The sequence below is a fragment of the Lemur catta genome, chromosome 7 (genome assembly GCF_020740605.2).
Source record: "Lemur catta isolate mLemCat1 chromosome 7, mLemCat1.pri, whole genome shotgun sequence".
NCBI lineage: Eukaryota > Metazoa > Chordata > Mammalia > Primates > Lemuridae > Lemur > Lemur catta.
Window position 1 is genome coordinate 69593535 of NC_059134.1, and position 17064 is coordinate 69610598.

The following is a 17064-nucleotide window of genomic DNA, read 5'->3' on the forward strand; positions in this document are numbered from 1 at the left end:
TATTTAGTAGGATTTGTTTCTTTGAGTGACCATCTTTATTCTTATGTCTTTGGATCTTGTTTCTTTACAGTATCTGTTTCTCTTCTATGAATAAAAAAATAGTTTGTATCCACTCTTCTTCCCTGTACCTACTACCCAATTTTAGGCAATGTTATCTTTTACTTTTGTACTCCTCGATATGCTTAAACTTCTGCTGCTTGATTTGTCAGATTTAAATTATATCCATTGACTTCCAGCTATATGAAAGAATCAAAGAAGTTATTCTATGTTCTATTATTTCACTTCTCATTTTTTGTTAGATGCATTATTTCTACACTGTCAGAGTATAAAACATTTAGATATTATTGTCACATTTATGTCACCTTTTTCTTAGTTCTGTAGTTAAATTCAATGCTCAATGGTAGTCCTTTTGCTGATGTTTCCCCAATAATCACTTGGTTCATTGAAACTTACTCTCCCACCTGATTAATAGTTTGGGTGATACAGAACTGTAGGTACAAAACCAGACAAAATTATGGGGGCACTCAACATAGGGCATAAATTCCATATAGGAGCACCACCATCTCTGGGCATAGGTATTCAATTTACATAGACTTTTATTTCAACACTGGGGGCAAGTTCTACAGCTGCACAAACAAGAGGAGGAAGCAGAGTAGGAACAGAGGCAAATTGTTCAGCTGTTTACCCCAGTCAATCAACTTGATTTCTTTCCACTTTTGCTTTCCTTACCTACTCCTCTCCTTATCTACTTATTTTCTCTGTAGCTATCCGGTGAAGAATCCTCCCATCTCCACCTCAGGCTTCATCTATGCATTGTTTCATCTGTGGTTCCTTCAGTGTTTTTCCATTCACCTTCTATTTTCTAGAACTTGAAAGTATTTGATCCACTAACATTGTCCTCCACCCCCATTCTCAAGGCCTTTATTCCTTTTTCTATCCTTATGGTTACTTCAGTGATATCTAAGGAGAAATAAGTGTGCTCACTTGCCATCTTGAATCAGAAATTAGATTTCCAACATTCAAATTAGTATCTCATCTTGGTGAGAGAGAAGGCATTCCCACTGCACAGATGCAATATATCTGTTATTATTTCAAGAAATAGGTATTTTCCATGATGGATTACTAATTCATGTTAATTTATATTTTTCCAAAAGTATAGTATTTTATTTTTACCACAGTTATTTGACTCCAAATAGTCAAGAGCTGACAGTATATGAAAAACCTTATAAGTTGTAAAGCATAATATAAATTGTGGTTGAGTAAAAAGAACATGCAATGAAATAAAGCATACCTCTGCCATCAATTAGAGGAATCACTTCCCCTATCTGAACCCCTATTTCCTTGGCTATAAAATGAACCCATTAAGTGAGGTTTAAGGCTCTTCTACATTTAACAGTTTATGAATCTGTATCTTTTATGACTTTTGCCAGGTTTATATTAACCTAAGGAAAAATGCAAACATTTCCTTAGACATAAGGTAAATAAAACAGCATGGTCTCCATTCTGTACAGGGTTATGGAATTCCTAATCATACTAGAAGCAGTAGTGGTAGTACTGAAAAGCAAAAGCAAGCCTCCTCAATTTTTACTATAATCTACTTCACAATCCACTAAGTACAATCACCAAGCCTCCAGAACCCTCAGGCTGTAGAGTTCAACTTAGACTTTTATAGGAGCTTTGACAGTAAGCAGAAGGCCCAGGGATAAGATTTGCTATGTCAAAGAACAAAGAAAGATGAAGAAGCAACTTGAATGAGTATGTTTGTCAAGATTTAAGAAAGTAGGATGGAAAGCTGCCTGGCCTAACAGGTGGTCAGAGGGCAGGTGAGGCAGATAGTGGTCTTCTTATAGTTCCTCTTCTCTTCATAATTATCCTCATTTTTGTTTAGATAACTATACCACCCATATGTAGCACATGTACTTTAGGGGAAACCAACTCATCACTAGCTCTAGTAGTCAGGCATATGTTAAGGCTCAGTGAACTATAATCCCACTCACAAAGCATAGTTTCAGGTTAATGGATGACCACATAACTTATAACCTACAAGACACAAAGAAGTTTTCTGGGGGCATCTGAAAAATTCCCTTGCTCTCCTAGAAACAATCAAGGCTTGTTTTCTCTACATGGAGGTGGGCAAAGCACACATACTCCCAGGAGCCAACCTTAACTTAAAACTGATATCATCTGGAAGGCAAAATTGAGGGATGAGAAGAAACAAAATCTTTGATTACACCATAGACCATACAGGCTACATCAACCCTAAAACTTCCACACTACCTTCAAATTCACCTTTTATTAAGTAAACTTGCACAAGATTTTCTTTCCTTGACAACTGGAAATATCTTCATATATCAAAGATGCAAAGCCTCCTGATTTAAAACACAGAAACTTGGAAAATATTCAAGAGATAAGGCCAAACTATGGTTAAATCCATATTCTTAATAGAAGTCATTGTTACATGCACTTACTCTGAGGCTGCAACTATTCATGAGCCAAGTTACAAGGGCGTGAACCCTTAATGTACTACTTTAGAAGAAATGATAATGTAAAAATAGCTATAAATGGGTGAATATACATTCCAGTTTGTTTAGAGGAATCACAATTTACTCTTATTGTCCTGGTATAATTATTATTTTCTTGAGTTAGGGTCTTGCTCTGTTGCCCAGGCTGGAGTGTAGTGGCATGATCATAGCTCACTGTAACCTCGAACTCCAGGGCTCAAATGATCCTCCCATCTCAACCTCCTGCATGTTTACAGGTGTATGCCACCATGCCTGGCTAATTTTTTATATTTTTTATAGAGACAGGGATTCATTATGTTGTTCAGGCTGGTCTCAAACTCCTGGCCTCAAGCCATCCTCCCATCTTAGCCTCCTAATGTCCTAGGATTATAGGCATCAGCTATGGTGACTATCCTGTCCTGGTATATTTATTAATAGCACATCATCACACTCAAGTGTCCAAATTTATACAGTTACCTTGTTTCTAAAGCGTGTTTTTGGATTTGAATGTGATTATCTTCAGAAAAATAACACTAACTCATGGATATGCCTAGAGATCTGTAAAACATAAGAGGATTCAATCATTAATTTCTGTAACTGGTTTTAGAAAGAAGTGGTACCAGGGAAAGTGTCTGTGCCTACAAAGAATCAATAGTCATGTGCCATTTTTATTATATATACATTATTGTAATTTCCTAACTACCAAACTGTTGCTATAATGATGGATGCTCAGAGGTCACACAGACTTTCATAAGAAGAATGACACAGTTCTTATAAAGCCAGAGCAGGCAGCAACATTTGAAACTACTAGCAGGCTCTAAATTAAATATATATTTCTCCTATAATCTGCCACCATATCTAAAATACCTCTGTAGTTCATACTCATTAATTTGAGTTTTAATTTCTTCTTTAGTCTTTTATTAAACTGGACTAGTACCACACAGGCTATTAATGACAATACCTAATTAGAAGGGAACTGGTATCTGTAATCACAGCTCCCCAGGACAGAAGCCAGACAGAGTTAAGAAGTGATGAGAGGTACTAAACAAGAGGTTCTGCTTAGGGTATTCCTGGCCCTTCTAAGCCTCTTAAGTAACACATGTCATTTATATCTTTGTGTTCCTCAACAGGGAATTCTACCTTAGAAGTCATGCAAGCTTGAAAACCAATCATAGCTAGTGCTTGTTACTGCACTAGCACTGTTTTTAAAGATACATCTATGTTCATTTGGCTTTATGATGCTGTGACTTTTATCCAAACACATGTACTAATTAAACAAGGCTCAGGGATGAGGTAAACATATATTCTTGTTCCCCCAAATGTCCCATGTACTTTCAGCGTCTTTCAGCACAGATGAGGTAGGGTTGGGGCTGCAATGTCATGCCTAACCTAGGCTTTAGATTTGGAACTAGTTCACGTGGAAAATGCAAATTAAATCTTTGAAGCAATGCTGTAAAAAACAAGAACATTTCCATCCGAGCCAGCTGTTCTCCAAGACAGTGTCTTCTCCCTAAACAGAAAAAGCAGATATAATAATTTTTAAAAACCCACTATATTTATCAAATTTATGTCTAATATTTGGGTGCCATTCAGAAAATCTGGAATTTAAAGAAAAAGGAAATTATGTTTATTAGAAGATTTTAAATCACAAAGAATAGAAATTGGCACTCAGCTCCCAGAACCCATTCCTTTACCTCCTTTTGTCAGATCATGGACTTTTGTATCCCCCACTACCTCTGCACCTTGCAACAGAGCCTAAGATATGCCATGAAATATCTAATTTAAAGCGTGACATTTTGTTCTTATAGATTTAAGAGAAGCCCATTTCATTTCAACTGGCTGAATGTGTATTCTTTTCCAGTGAAGAGGAAGAGTTTCTCGTCTATCTTCCACGAATCTTGTGATCTGTGTACTTTTTCACAATGAAAGCAATATTTTCCTAGTTGGAGATGAGGTACTAAAACTGGGAGCCAAGAGAGCTAGATTCTAGTTTTACTTCAAGTTTTGATATCTTTCCTCTCTCCAGCTCTCAGTTTCTCAAGCTGTTATTAACTTTTTGCTTTACAAGTTTTGATTATAGGCCAAAAATCCGCAGGCAAAAAGGTTTCAGAAGAAGCCAGAGCTTTTCAACTGTTTAACTCTAGGTAATAAATTAAGGCTTATTTTGAGTAGAAACAGGTATTAATTACCTCTGATGAAACCATTCTCTACTGTAAGAATCAATGCTGTATTTTCAAAGTTGGAATATTTAATTCTTTAACAGGATACTTCAGATTAAGATGTTACACATGATGAACCATTGTTATACTTTATTCTAAAGCTAGGCCCATGACAGTTCTCTTACCTAGGGAAAAAGGAACCAAAGCTTCCTTCTTGGCAAAATATCCATTGCTGTCCAGAAATCGCTCAGGATAGAACACTTCTGGGTCTTTCCAGTACTTTTCATCGAAATGCACAGAATAAAGATTTGTAATTACTGTTGTGCCTTTAGGAATGGAATAACCACGTACAACTGCATCTTTAGAGGTTGCATGGAAAATCCCTAATGGAACTATATTACAGAATCTTAAAACTTCATGCAACACTGCCTCAGTATAAGGCATTTTGGATTTGTCGTCCCAAGAAGGCTTCCCACTGGGGCTTATAATTAAATCAATCTCTTTCTGAACTTGTCCTGTGAGAGAAAAAGTATTCAAATTATTATGCAATTCTTAGAATTATATCTAAAGTAATTTTCGTTTGGGATAAAACAAAGGATAACTTATAATAAAACAATCTGACATGGGTACACCCAGATTTATTAATAGATTTTTTTATTATCTGGAAGGTTCTATTTAAATATATGGCATATATACTGTACTAACAGTAGCCAATGCTCTGGGTAACTCTGTTGTGAAAAACACATCAAAAGTAATAAGAATAAAAATTAAACAAGTCTAGAATTGGGGTATCACCACTCTTAGCAAAAAGGAAAATAGTAAAGCATAAAATTAATTTTTTTGATTTAAAAAAGCCAGGGTTCAGTTCCTAGCTCTGCCCCTTCCAGACACTCAGCCTTTTTCCTCATTTACAAAGTAGGCATAATAAGATCTATCTCAGAGTTTTTTTGCATGAATTGAGATAACAGATTTGAAAACTCTCCATAACTATCAAATATTTCTCTTTATGGTTAGCACAGCAGAAGTTCCTACAGAAAATGTTTTGTACACAGCCAAAGACTCTAAAACATGTATGAGCCCTACACGTAAGAACAGACCCTGAGATCATCAAGAGAATCCTCACCTTGAATGTTAGGATAAAGGGCCATGAAAAGAATTGCCCACCGTAGCACATTAGTTGTTGTTTCAGTTCCAGCAATGATGAGTTCACCCACTGAGAAAATCAGGTTTTCTTTGGAGAAGGTAGATGATGGGTCATTTTTACCTTGATCCATCTCATCTAAATAAGCATCAACAAAATGCTGAGGTAACTGAGGCTTTCTGTTGACTGAAGCTTTCTCAATAAGTCTAGAGAGAAAATCATAGACTACAGCTGCATTCCTAAACAACTGTTGATGTTTCCCAAAAGGTAAGATGCCAATCCATGGAAAGGCATTATACAGGAAGACTGAGGCACTAGCAGCTAATTCCACATTTTCACTAAATAACTCAATCATGTGCTGAAAATCAGTGTCTTCATAAGTGAATCGTTGTCCAAAAATTATCAGATTGGTTATGTTTGAAACAGCATTGGTTATTAATTGTTTAAAGTCAAAAGGTCTACCTTTGTACGTTTCAATAGCATCAATGAAAAAATTAGTTTCTTCTAAGATTTTAGATTCAAAAGACTTTTGTCCATATCCAAAATAACGAAAGCTATTTACAGCTAATCTTCTGTGATTGACCCATCCTCGGCCATATCTGGAATTGAGTAAGCCTGAAAAAAAGAAGTATTAAAAATATTATATAATTCCTACTGCCCTATATCTGGCAGCTGAAAATGAAAATACTATGGAGGCTGGAAATTTGCTTTTTATTTATATTATTGCTTTCAAGTATCATTATATTCTGGCCTGAGAATTCTTTAAAGTTTATGCTTTCTTTGCATTACTTGATTTGCTTTCTGATTTAATATAGGCTTTTATTTCTTTTCAACCAATATCTTTATTTTTTCGCCTATGTAAGCAACATATTGTTAAATTTTTCTTTGAAATTAAGTGTGAAGCTCTCATTAAATTAGAGAATTTATTAATAGGACACCACCATTGTAAATATTAAAATTGTATCTGATTTCAACATTCTATTTTAGGTTTTTTGTTGCTGCTTTCTTCTTACTGATTTTGTCAACTTGCAGCCTTTTTCCCTTGCTGCATATCAAATTACCCAACGCTGATCAACACTAATCCATACAGAATGTTAGTCCTCTATACAAATCTCACAACTATCCATTTATATATCATAGTGATTAGTAGTTAAGAAAGACTACTTCAGGTTCTGTAAGCTTATAAGCAAAATGATAGTAAAAATGTCAGCAAGTACTCAAGACTGGCTTCAAAAGGGCACTTTGATTCGTATGTGTGCATTCCTAACTTGTTTCACAAAACCTACAGATATTCTTAAATGCTCATTCTTAAAAACGTTATTTATGATATTTATCAGAAGTGGATTACAACAGAATTTGCGTGCATTGGTCTAAAATGAGTGTAATGTAGCCTGAGAAGTCCTCAAATACTAGGTTCTTTTTTTTTTTTTGAGACAGAGTCTCACTCTGTTGCCTGGGCTAGAGTGCCGTGGTGTCAGCCTAGCTCACAGCAACCTCAAACTCCTGGGCTCAAGCAATCCTTCTGCCTCAGCCTCCCAAGTAGCTGGGACTACAGGCATGCGCCACCATGCCCGGCTAATTTTTTCTATATATATATTTTTAGCTATCCATATAGTTTCTTTCTATTTTTAGTAGAGACAGGGTCTCGCTCTTGCTCAGGCTGGTCTCGAATTCCTGAGCTCAAACAATCCGCCCGCCTCGGCCTCCCAAGTGCTAGGATTACAGGCTTGAGCCACCGCGCCCGGCCATAGGTTCTTTAAGTATAGAAATATAATACCTTCCTGTTAATCAGTTGTTTGATCATAGAATCCCAACTCTATGCACTAAAATTACTTAAAATAAGAAATGTAATTTAAAATAGTTTAGTAAATTACTAAATAGGTGAAAATAAACATACCTCCCATTTTTGTCATCTTCATGAATAAAGGAAGACATGGTCTGTCTGCAAAAATTTCACTTTGATGAACAAGGCATTCCTTTACTACATCATAGCCATTTAGAACCACAGTTGATATGCCTCCAAGATCTAAACTGAAGATCTTTGATAAGAGAAGAAAAAAACATTTACATGGCAGAATGCATGGAGAAATATAACCATGGAAATCAACACGCACTAAGACCAGCTCCCCCAGTATTTCTTTCTCAACTGACAACATTTAGAGTGCCTTCTCCCTATAAGGCATGTCAAACAGTGTGATTTCATTACTCTATTCAGTGCCTGAAGTCATAATCTTATCAATGGTATAACGAAAACAGTACTGGACTCAGGAGGCCTGGGTTCTAACTTAAGGTTTGCCATTTAACAGATGTAAGACTCTGGGCAGAACGCTTAACCTTTTGGGGCTTCAGTGTTGCCATAGAGAATATATTTCATTTAGATGTTCTTTTAAGATTCATTCCACCTCAAAACATTCAATGTTATCTAGGAATCTTCTTTTATTTCCAAGATGAATGAGGAAGTAGCACCATCTACATATTATTACTCCAGCCTAGGTTAGGTAGGGGATTGTCAAAGTCTTGAGGGACAACTTTGAAGTATAAACATATTGTAACTAGGCTCATTTGTATCTGGCTCTCTGAATTCCATGAAGTTAACAAAGAGGGTCCTAAGGGAACCTGACCTTGGAGGAAAGGCATTTACCACATAGGCATTGGTGGCTGCCCCTCAGCTAAGGGGAAGGCAAAACAGAATTTCTATCCTATCCCTTGCTGGAGTGTCTGCCAAGTGCCTCACCTCAGGTTCGCTTACAATGTCAAACCTCCTAGTCTAGTCTAGCTAACCCAATGTAAGACCCTGGTCCAGCAAGAGAACAATGTTACGTTATCAGTGGGATGCAAAGATTGCTTATTGCCATCCTTTCAGGGGTTGCCTGAGAGCTTTTTACAGCCAAAGAACTGAGACAAGCCTTACCTCTGTGCAAACAAATGGAGCAGATTTACCCATAACACTCACTACTTCAAAAGAAAACAGGATTAGTGGAGAACAAAAGCTCAGCAGAAACAGTTCTATCAGTAAAGAATCAACTAGCTGAGCAAAAGGGCTACCAGAGTCTTTTGCAGAAGGGTGGACGCTGCCAAATGAGCAGCAGCTACATCCAGAACATTGGGGAAAGAGCATGGACTGTCTGCCATAAGCAGTGATATTAGTCAAAAATGGCAGTGGAAGAGTTTTGAGCAAAAGGGAATGGCTACCAGGTGATCAAAGGGAAGACCCTTTCAGTTCTGAAAGCAGTAAGTGATATTAAATTCTCTTCCCCGAAGTATAATTTTAGCAGAGATAATAAAAGATGGCATTAATTAATAAAAGTAGTCCTGATACAGGAAAAAAACAGACTAATAGATGATTTCACAAGGAAAGACCCTGGCACTGAAAGTTGTGTTTCTATGAAGGCAGGACAGACAGCAGATGTATTTCAGGGTAAAGCTTCAGGCTGTGGACACCAGGAATTATTAATATAAAAATCAAATTACAGTGGCTCATGCCTGTAATCCTAACACTTTGGGAAGCTGAGGCGGGAGGATTGCTTGAGGTCAGGAGTTCAAGACCAGACTGAGCAAGAGCAAGACCCTGTCTCTACCAAAAATAGAAAAAATTAGCTGGGCATGGTGGCATATGCCTGTAGTCCCACCAACGTGGAAGGCTGAGGCAGGAGGATCACTTGAGCCCAGGAGTTTGAGGTTGCAGTGAGCTATGATGACTCCACTGCACTCTACCTGGGGTGACCAAGTGAGACTCTGTCTCAAAAATAAATAAATAATCAAGGAGGAGCCATGGCATGAGAAAGTTGTTATATCATCTATCAAGAATTTGAGATAATCCTCTATTTGAGGGTAGAAATGGAGAAATTTTTACTTGGAACTAGTATCTACTCTGGTATGTACTGTTTTTAAGGACTTTTGATAAAAGTTTATGCTCTAAATTGTGAAAACTTATCCTTAACTGCTTTGATCTATGGAAGGGTCCAAGATTAGGCTGATATATTCTTTGATTTATTCAACAATTTTTAGTATCTATTATGTGCCAATTATGATGCTGGCAAAGATGTAAACAGAAATACATGAAACACTTTCCTTGCCTTCTAGAAGTCACTCTGTAATCTTCAAGTCTCTTCCTCTCCCCCAAACCAGCTCTACCCATAATTTTTCACTATTTCAGTTAATGACCACTCAATCTCCTCCTTCAAGTTCTTCAGGCCCAAAATCTTGCAGTCACCCATGCTGACTCATTATTTCCTCCCAAACCCCACATCCAATTGTTCAGCAGTCATGTTGTTTCTACTTTCAGAATATAAACAGAATCTGACAATTTCCTATCATCTCCATTACTGACACTCTGGTCCAAGTCACCTGCATTTCTCCCATGTGTTATCACAACAGCCTCCCAAGTGACCTCCCTAATTTCACCCTTGTCTCTTCATAGGTAATTCTCATCATGGCATACTCCTACTTCATGGCCTTTATGCTTGCTCTTCTCTTGGTCTGGAACGTTCTTCCCCTTGATATTCCTATAGCTTGCTCCTTCATTTCCTCTAAGTCTTTGTTCAGATGCAATCTTTGTAGTGAGGCCTGCTCTGACTAACCAATTTAAGATTTGACTCTCTAGTGCTCTCCATCTCCTCTATCCTAGTTTATTTTACTTCATATCTGCACTCTAACACTGCAGTCCCCAACCCCCAGGCCATGGCCCAGTACTGGTCTGTGGCCTGTTACGAAACAGGCTGCTGTGCATCACTGCCTGAGCTCCTCATGCCCCCACCCCCATGGAAAAATTGTCATGAAACCAGTCCCTGGTGCAAAAAAGGCTGGGGACTGCTGAATTACATAATTTACTTATGTTTATACTGTCTTGTCTATCTTTCCCCCACTAGAATATAAGCTTCATAAGAGCAAGGATCTCTGTTTTGTTCACTGATATATCTCCAGCACCTCAGAAAGTGCATACCACATGACAATTGAAAATGTATATTGAGGCCGGGCGCGGTGGCTCACGCCTGTAATCCTAGTACTCTGGGAGGCCGAGGCGGGTGGATCGCTCGAGGTCAGGAGTTTGAGACCAGCCTGAGCAAGAGTGAGACCCCCGTCTCTACCAAAAATAGAAAGAAATGATTTGGACAGCTAAAAATCTATATAGAAAAAATTAGCCGGGCATGGTGGCACATGCCTGTAGTCCCAGCTACTCGGGAGGCTGAGGCAGTAGGATCGCTTAAGCCCAGGAGTTTGAGGTTGCTGTGAGCTAGGCTGATGCCACGGCACTCACTCTAGCCTGGGCGACAAAGCGAGACTCTGTCTCAAAAAAAAAAAAAAAAAAAAAAAAAAAAGAAAATGTATATTGAATTAATGAATAGTGGTGGAGACATACATTTAAGCATATTACAACATCATAGACTAAATGCTAATAACAGACAAATGTGCAAGGTGCTGTTAATGAAAACTAAAAGGGATTGCCACACTTTTCAACCTTTGCTTGGTCTGTTTTCTCATTTGGAATTCCTTCCCTGACTGCCATACTATCCTAAATATACCAAGTCTTTAGGGATCATCCTCCACAAAGCCTTTCTTGGTTCACTCTTTCTATTTTTCTCTGCTTTGAACCACACAGCATATGCTTAGAAGTTCCCATGCACTTATTTAACACTACCTTGAACCAGAAACATTCATATTCTTATCTTCTGCCTGCCTGCTAAATTATAAACTCCTTAGGAGCAGTGATTTCATCTTTTCCATCTTTGAATCCTTCACAGAATCTCATTCAGCACCTTTCATAAAGTTCTCAATAAATGCTTGCTGTAAAAATAAATTAATAAGCTGTCAATTCCACTTGCTTTGAAGTAATTATTTTATTGTCCTTAAGTGCATTACCTGAAAAGAATCTGATAAAGCCACTTGTATTGGCTTTGCTAACTAGGGAATGCCCCTTGAAATCTAGATTAAGGTTTAAACATTGCAGAAGTTTAAACATTCAGAATGAATCTCTAAGGAAATGGTAATTTTCGGTGTGATACATTTCCGTCTAAGATTGCCTTTAAAATGAATGTGTTAAGTCCTTAGGAAAGTTCTTCCTTTCAAGAATTGTAAATGAGAATTGAAATCACAGGCATAAAGTCCAGGTTTTTTTCTGTGAGCACACATCTCCCATTAAAAAGACAGTAAAAAAATAAAATTCTATTTACAAATAAGCCCTATAAACTTTCCACAACCTTTCAGAAGTACAGGAGATAATGGTCTTCTCTCACTTCTGAAAAAGGTATAGTATTTTAACAACTTATACCAACTATGAGACTTCATCAGAATTGGGAAATATCTCTACGATAATGGGAGGTTTCATAACTAGGATAAAGATCAAATGCTGCTATAGCTTAATGTGTTTGGTGACTATCAACTTAAGTCTAAGGCAGAGTCAGACAAACAATGTCTACTCTTCAATGCATATTCTTTTCATTTTTGCTCCTTTGTTTTTCCTCTGCCCTTTTTGCAGCTAATAGCACAGTTTAGCCCTATTTGATTTGTAATAGAGAGCTCTCTTTGTAAAGAACCAGGGCCCCTCAAACAGTGGTACCAGCAATAAAACTAGTCACTCATGCCAAATTCTTCTCCTAAACCAGATCTACCTCAAGATGACAGTTTTCCAGTGCATTTATAATTTAATTTGTAACATGTTACGATGAGACAGATTGCCCCTGCCTGAAAGGAGTAGTCATAGTAAACACAAAGTGCCTCTCAGTTCAAATATTTATATATGAAAAACTTGATTCCCTATTCTATGAGAAGCCATTTCAAATAACTGGCTGAAAAATACCTTTAAATTTATGAGCTGAATAAATCTGTATATAGTAACCAAGAACATATATAATAACCAAGAATATTTGAGTAACACTTTATTGTTTTCAGTTATTAGTCTCATTACCTAGAAGAGAAAAAATTAAGATTCAGAGGTCAAGTTTAAGCTGGCAGAAGAGGACTCAACCTCCAGTCTCATGTTTTCAGATCCTATGATTTCTCTATGATGCTTTGTACCAACACACCAAAAATATCAAATACATTTAATGAAAATCATGAAAAATAAACTCAATTCCTATAAAGCTGGAGGGTGGAAAACAAAATCTAAGAATTATCTAAGAATTACATAATTCTTACAAAAATTTTATATAAATTATAGAATTCTTACAATAATTTTATATGAATTATATAATTCTTATAATTTTATATAATTATTCTTATATAATTCTTATAAGAATATTTTTTTAACCTAAGTTCAGCTTCCTTTTAACAATGCAACCATTAGTGAGCTGCAGAAACCTAGAATAAATCTTGTAAAAAATGGTTTAAGTAAGGATTTAAGCATCAACCTGAAACACCAAAATTGCCAAACAGTCCTGCATTTTTCCTTCAAAGCACCTGCCACAGTTTGTGGTTGATAATTAGTTTTCTCTCTCCCACTAGACTGTTAACTCCTTAAAATAGGGCTGTAGCTGCCTTCTTCGTGTCTTCATCCCCAGCATCAGGCAAGACCCTGGCTGGTTGTTGCAAATAAATGAATGTAATTAAAAACAAGACAAAACAGGCGAGCTCTGGCTAGGGCTCTGGAAACTTCTGCCTCCAGAGGGCGGGACACCCTTCCAAACAGGCGTGTGTTCTCGCCTTTTTCCTCTGTCAGTGAATAGCTGTGTGGCTTTCTGCCAGTCATTGAGCATTTCTGTCCTGTTTTCTCCTCCGTAAAAAAAAAAAAAAAAAAAATGGAGAAAACCGGAAGTACCTACCTCACTGGGTGGTTAAGAGTTTTAACTGAGTCAACAAGTTGGCAGTGAGCCTGGCACACAGTAGGCGCATTACGAGTATCTGCTGTGAGGATGTTCCTGGCCAGTCTGAACAATGCCGCTCATTCTGTGCTGTAGGACTCCCGCTCTCCCGCACCAGTTTTTTCATTAATTCATTCGCGCTTTCACAATCATTTATTTACCAGCGCCCGCTTCTCAGCTAGGGGCGTTCACCTGCGTTCTCTCTGAATCCTCACAGCAAACGCCTAGGCCAGTCGTTCGTCACTTGCAAACATCGAAGAACCTCCTATGGACTATTGACTCCGTGCTAGAGTTCAGAGCGTCGCATGCAGCCCCAGAGAGCCGAGGATGTGGGAGCAAGCGATGGCGCCCGTCCCGGGCCAACGCGGTGGCGCGGCCCGCGGGCCACATGGCGCAGGCGCGGGAGCGGGAGCTCGCTGCGCGCCCGCCCTTCGGTGGCGGGAAAGTCCGGGCCTGACCACCTCAGGCCGTCGGCCCGGAATGGGGCACCGGCTGGGGCGGGGCTCCCCCTGCAGGGGACACTGCGTCATGGACTTTCCCCTCCCAACCCGGGAAGCAAGCTTCCCTCAGAGGGCAGCCCGAGAGAGGTCCTGGCTACTCAGGCCCAGGAGCGGACGAAAGTCCCTCCGGGAGGAAGGCCCGGGGCGGCCCCGGGGGCAGGACGGCGGCCCTCCCTACCCGCGGCCCGTCGGGGCTGTACCTCGCCGTACACCTGGCTCTGCTTTCGCATGTAGACATGGGGAAGCTCGGCTGAGGCGGCCAGAGAATAGATGTTGCCGATAAATGGCAGCCCCGGCGGCCCCGGGGGGAAGCCCAGCGGCCGCCTCTGCTTCAGCTGCAGGCGGACCCCCAGCGCGAAGAGCAGCAGGAAGAGCGCGCCACCGAGCGCCGCCGCGCACGCCTCAGCTCCCACAGGTCCCCACATCGGCCCGGGCTGGGGCCGCGAACCCACCGCAGCCTTGAGAACAAGGCGCTCCCTGCAGCCCTGCCGCATTCCCATTGGCCCGATGCCCTGAGGTCCCGCCCCCGCTCCATGGCTATTGGCTGGCTGAATGAGGTCGCTCGGGCCCTGGGGCAAGGCTCCCTCCCTGCTTTGCCCAGCTCGGAGTCTGCTCTGCGGAGGAGGCTGTCACCCTTTGGGACTGACGTGAGCACCAACCTCACAAGGCGGGGAGTCGGAGGCCCTTTTCCAGGATGTTGACACCAGCGCATTGGAGATGTGTGAGGACAGCCTCATTCACTGTGGTAGGCGAATCGAGCCTCCCTGAGGCCAGCCCTTTCTCAAAGTTTCCTTTTAAGTACGTGGTCCGCTTATTTCGGAGCAGGGAAACTGGAGGGATTGATTGTTAACACTGCAGTCCTCAGCTAAACCTGATCAGAATGTCCATTAGAAAATTGTCCCATCAATGCAAAAAGTAATCATACTACTTTGTCCTGTTTTACCAATCAATTTTTTCTCCTGTTGAGGCATTTTTGTATGTGATCTTTTAAGAATTGTGAAGATTGAGCAATTTATTTCTGTGATTAACTGAGTTTACCTACCTTTTGACCCCTCTCTGGTCCTTCCGAACTGGTTACTTATTGGTACTCCCAGAGGACTCTTGTCTGCCGTTGCTCAGGAATAGTACTTACTATTCAAGCTTTCTTCCTCCACTTCCTAGTATTAAGCAACCGATTTCATATTATTTTTGCTGTAATTTAATTTTATTTCCTTTAATTCTGCTTTTATTCTTGTTTTCTACTGGACAACTCCTTGCAACACAGGACCTACCGAGTGTGAGACTCTTCTAACAGCTGCCCTCTAATTGTGATTTAGCAGTGGCATGAGTTTTATGGTCCTCATTAGTTTAAGCCTCATTCACACAACCATGAGTCTGCGTCCTAAGCAATGGAGATACATAGATGAATAGGAACAACAAAGTCCCAACCCTCATAGAGCTTACCTTCTTGTGATAGGGAAGAGCAATAATCACGCAAATAGTTTTAGATAATTATAAACAAATGAAAATAAAAGTTATAGAGAATGTGTGGGGGATGGGGAGATACTTTAGCAGGTGAGGGATGTCAAGGAAAGTCTCATTAAGAAGATGACATTTGAGCTGAGATCAAATGATAACGAGGTGTATTATTAATGATTCCCGACTGCTGCTGTAACAAATTGCCACAAATTTTGTGGCTCAAAACAAGACAAATTTATCTTACAATTCTTGAGGTCAGAAGTCCAAAATGGATCTCCCTGGGCTAAAAAAGAGGTGTTGGTAGGGCTTCATTCCTTCAAGAGACGGCCGTAGGGGAGAATCAGTTTCCTTGCCTTTTCCAGTTTCTAGTGGCTGCCCATGATCATTTCTAGGCTTGCACTCCAATTCCTTCATCCTCAAAGCCGTTAACATCAGGCCAGATCCTTTTCACATTGTTATCTCTCGCATTCTCTCTTCTACCTCCCCCTTCCATTTATAAGGATTACTGTGATTATATTGGGCCCACCTGGATAATCCAGGCTAATCTCCCCATCTCCAGATTAGCTGATTAACTATCTTAATTCCATCTGCAACCTTAATACCTCTTGTCATGAAACCTAACATATTCACAGGTTCTGGGAATTAGGATGTGGACATATTTGGGGAAGGGAGCATGATTCTGCCTACTACAAAACCTGAGGAAGATCTGGGGAGAAATATTTCAAACAGGAAATATCAAGGGCAAAGTCTCCTATACTAAGCAAACCCTGTCCTCTGGACTGTTTCCATTTTCTCTACAATTTCAATGCAAGGACACTGGGGATGAAGTCAGTAAGTTAGTTAGTCATAGAGTTTTTCTGTTTAATGCTATGTGGCCATCTCCAGGGTCTGAAGTTACCACCACAGGGTATGTTTCACAGGATCGCTAACATGGAATAACTACCTACTGTCTATTACAAATGCCTGATATATTATCTTTAGAAATTCCTTAAATTGCTTATTAATCAAGAGTCTCCTAGTAAAATGGAAAAATAATTGTGAGAGATCATTTCTAGACTTAGTCTCTAATTTCTTACTAAAGGCCAGTGGAGATGACAAAGGGTGGATATTGGGACTGTAAGTGGGGACAGTGATGCTGAGGCACCAGGAGCTGGGATTATCAAATATCACCTATGGGATGCCCACGGTCAGCCCTGCCTTCTCCAACATCAGGCTTGCTGGGCCTGCTCTGGCCACAGCTGTTATGCAGTACAGGTACTCAGTTCAGGAGTGGCCCTCTTCCATCATTTATTCTCAAAAAGAATAGATTTTTATTCCAAATATATCCTCTAGTTCACTTAAATTAAGGAGCATTCCTTTTTGGCATTCTTCCTCTGGCTACATTAGCAAAGGAGAGGTCAGGGTTACCCCTGCTACAAACCCATCTGACTGACAACACTGATGAGATGTCCCCGTCCCTTTCCCTGGAGGTTAATGGGAGGGGGTCCTCCAGAATAGCTGAAAGTCTTT

At 39.8% G+C, this 17064-nt stretch overlaps 1 protein-coding gene across 5 annotated transcripts; it reads right to left on the reverse strand.

Annotated features, from left to right (window-relative positions):
- Nucleotides 1–2824: 2824 nt before the first annotated feature.
- Nucleotides 2825–14568, reverse strand: LOC123642477 (vitamin D 25-hydroxylase). Of its 5 annotated transcripts, XM_045557589.1 has the most exons (6): nt 14298–14561; nt 7699–7840; nt 5784–6416; nt 4846–5175; nt 3891–4011; nt 2825–3059 (listed from the first exon to the last, which is right to left on the reverse strand). In XM_045557589.1, exons 1-6 carry the CDS (start codon nt 14520–14522, stop codon nt 3035–3037), a joined length of 1476 nt encoding a protein of 491 aa, XP_045413545.1. In that variant the 5' UTR covers nt 14523–14561; the 3' UTR covers nt 2825–3034. The 5 variants fall into 5 exon arrangements, with proteins under 5 accessions (XP_045413545.1, XP_045413546.1, XP_045413544.1 ...); XM_045557590.1 differs by lacking the exon at nt 3891–4011 and having other exon boundaries at nt 3030–3059; XM_045557588.1 differs by lacking the exon at nt 2825–3059 and having other exon boundaries at nt 3724–4011; nt 14298–14568.
- Nucleotides 14569–17064: the final 2496 nt, after the last annotated feature.

Bases quoted from the DNA above. Each gene is read 5' to 3' on its own strand.
- LOC123642477 (XM_045557588.1), bottom strand. From the start codon at position 14,522: ATGTGGGGACCTGTGGGAGCTGAGGCGTGCGCGGCGGCGCTCGGTGGC. The intron at 6,417-7,698 runs GTATGTTTATTT...TCTTTTTTTCAG, and splicing joins GAAGATGACAAAAATGGGAG to GCTTACTCAATTCCAGATAT. The intron at 4,012-4,845 runs GTAAGAGAACTG...TTTTCTGTTTAG, and splicing joins TTTGGTTCCTTTTTCCCTAG to GGAGAAGACACTGTCTTGGA.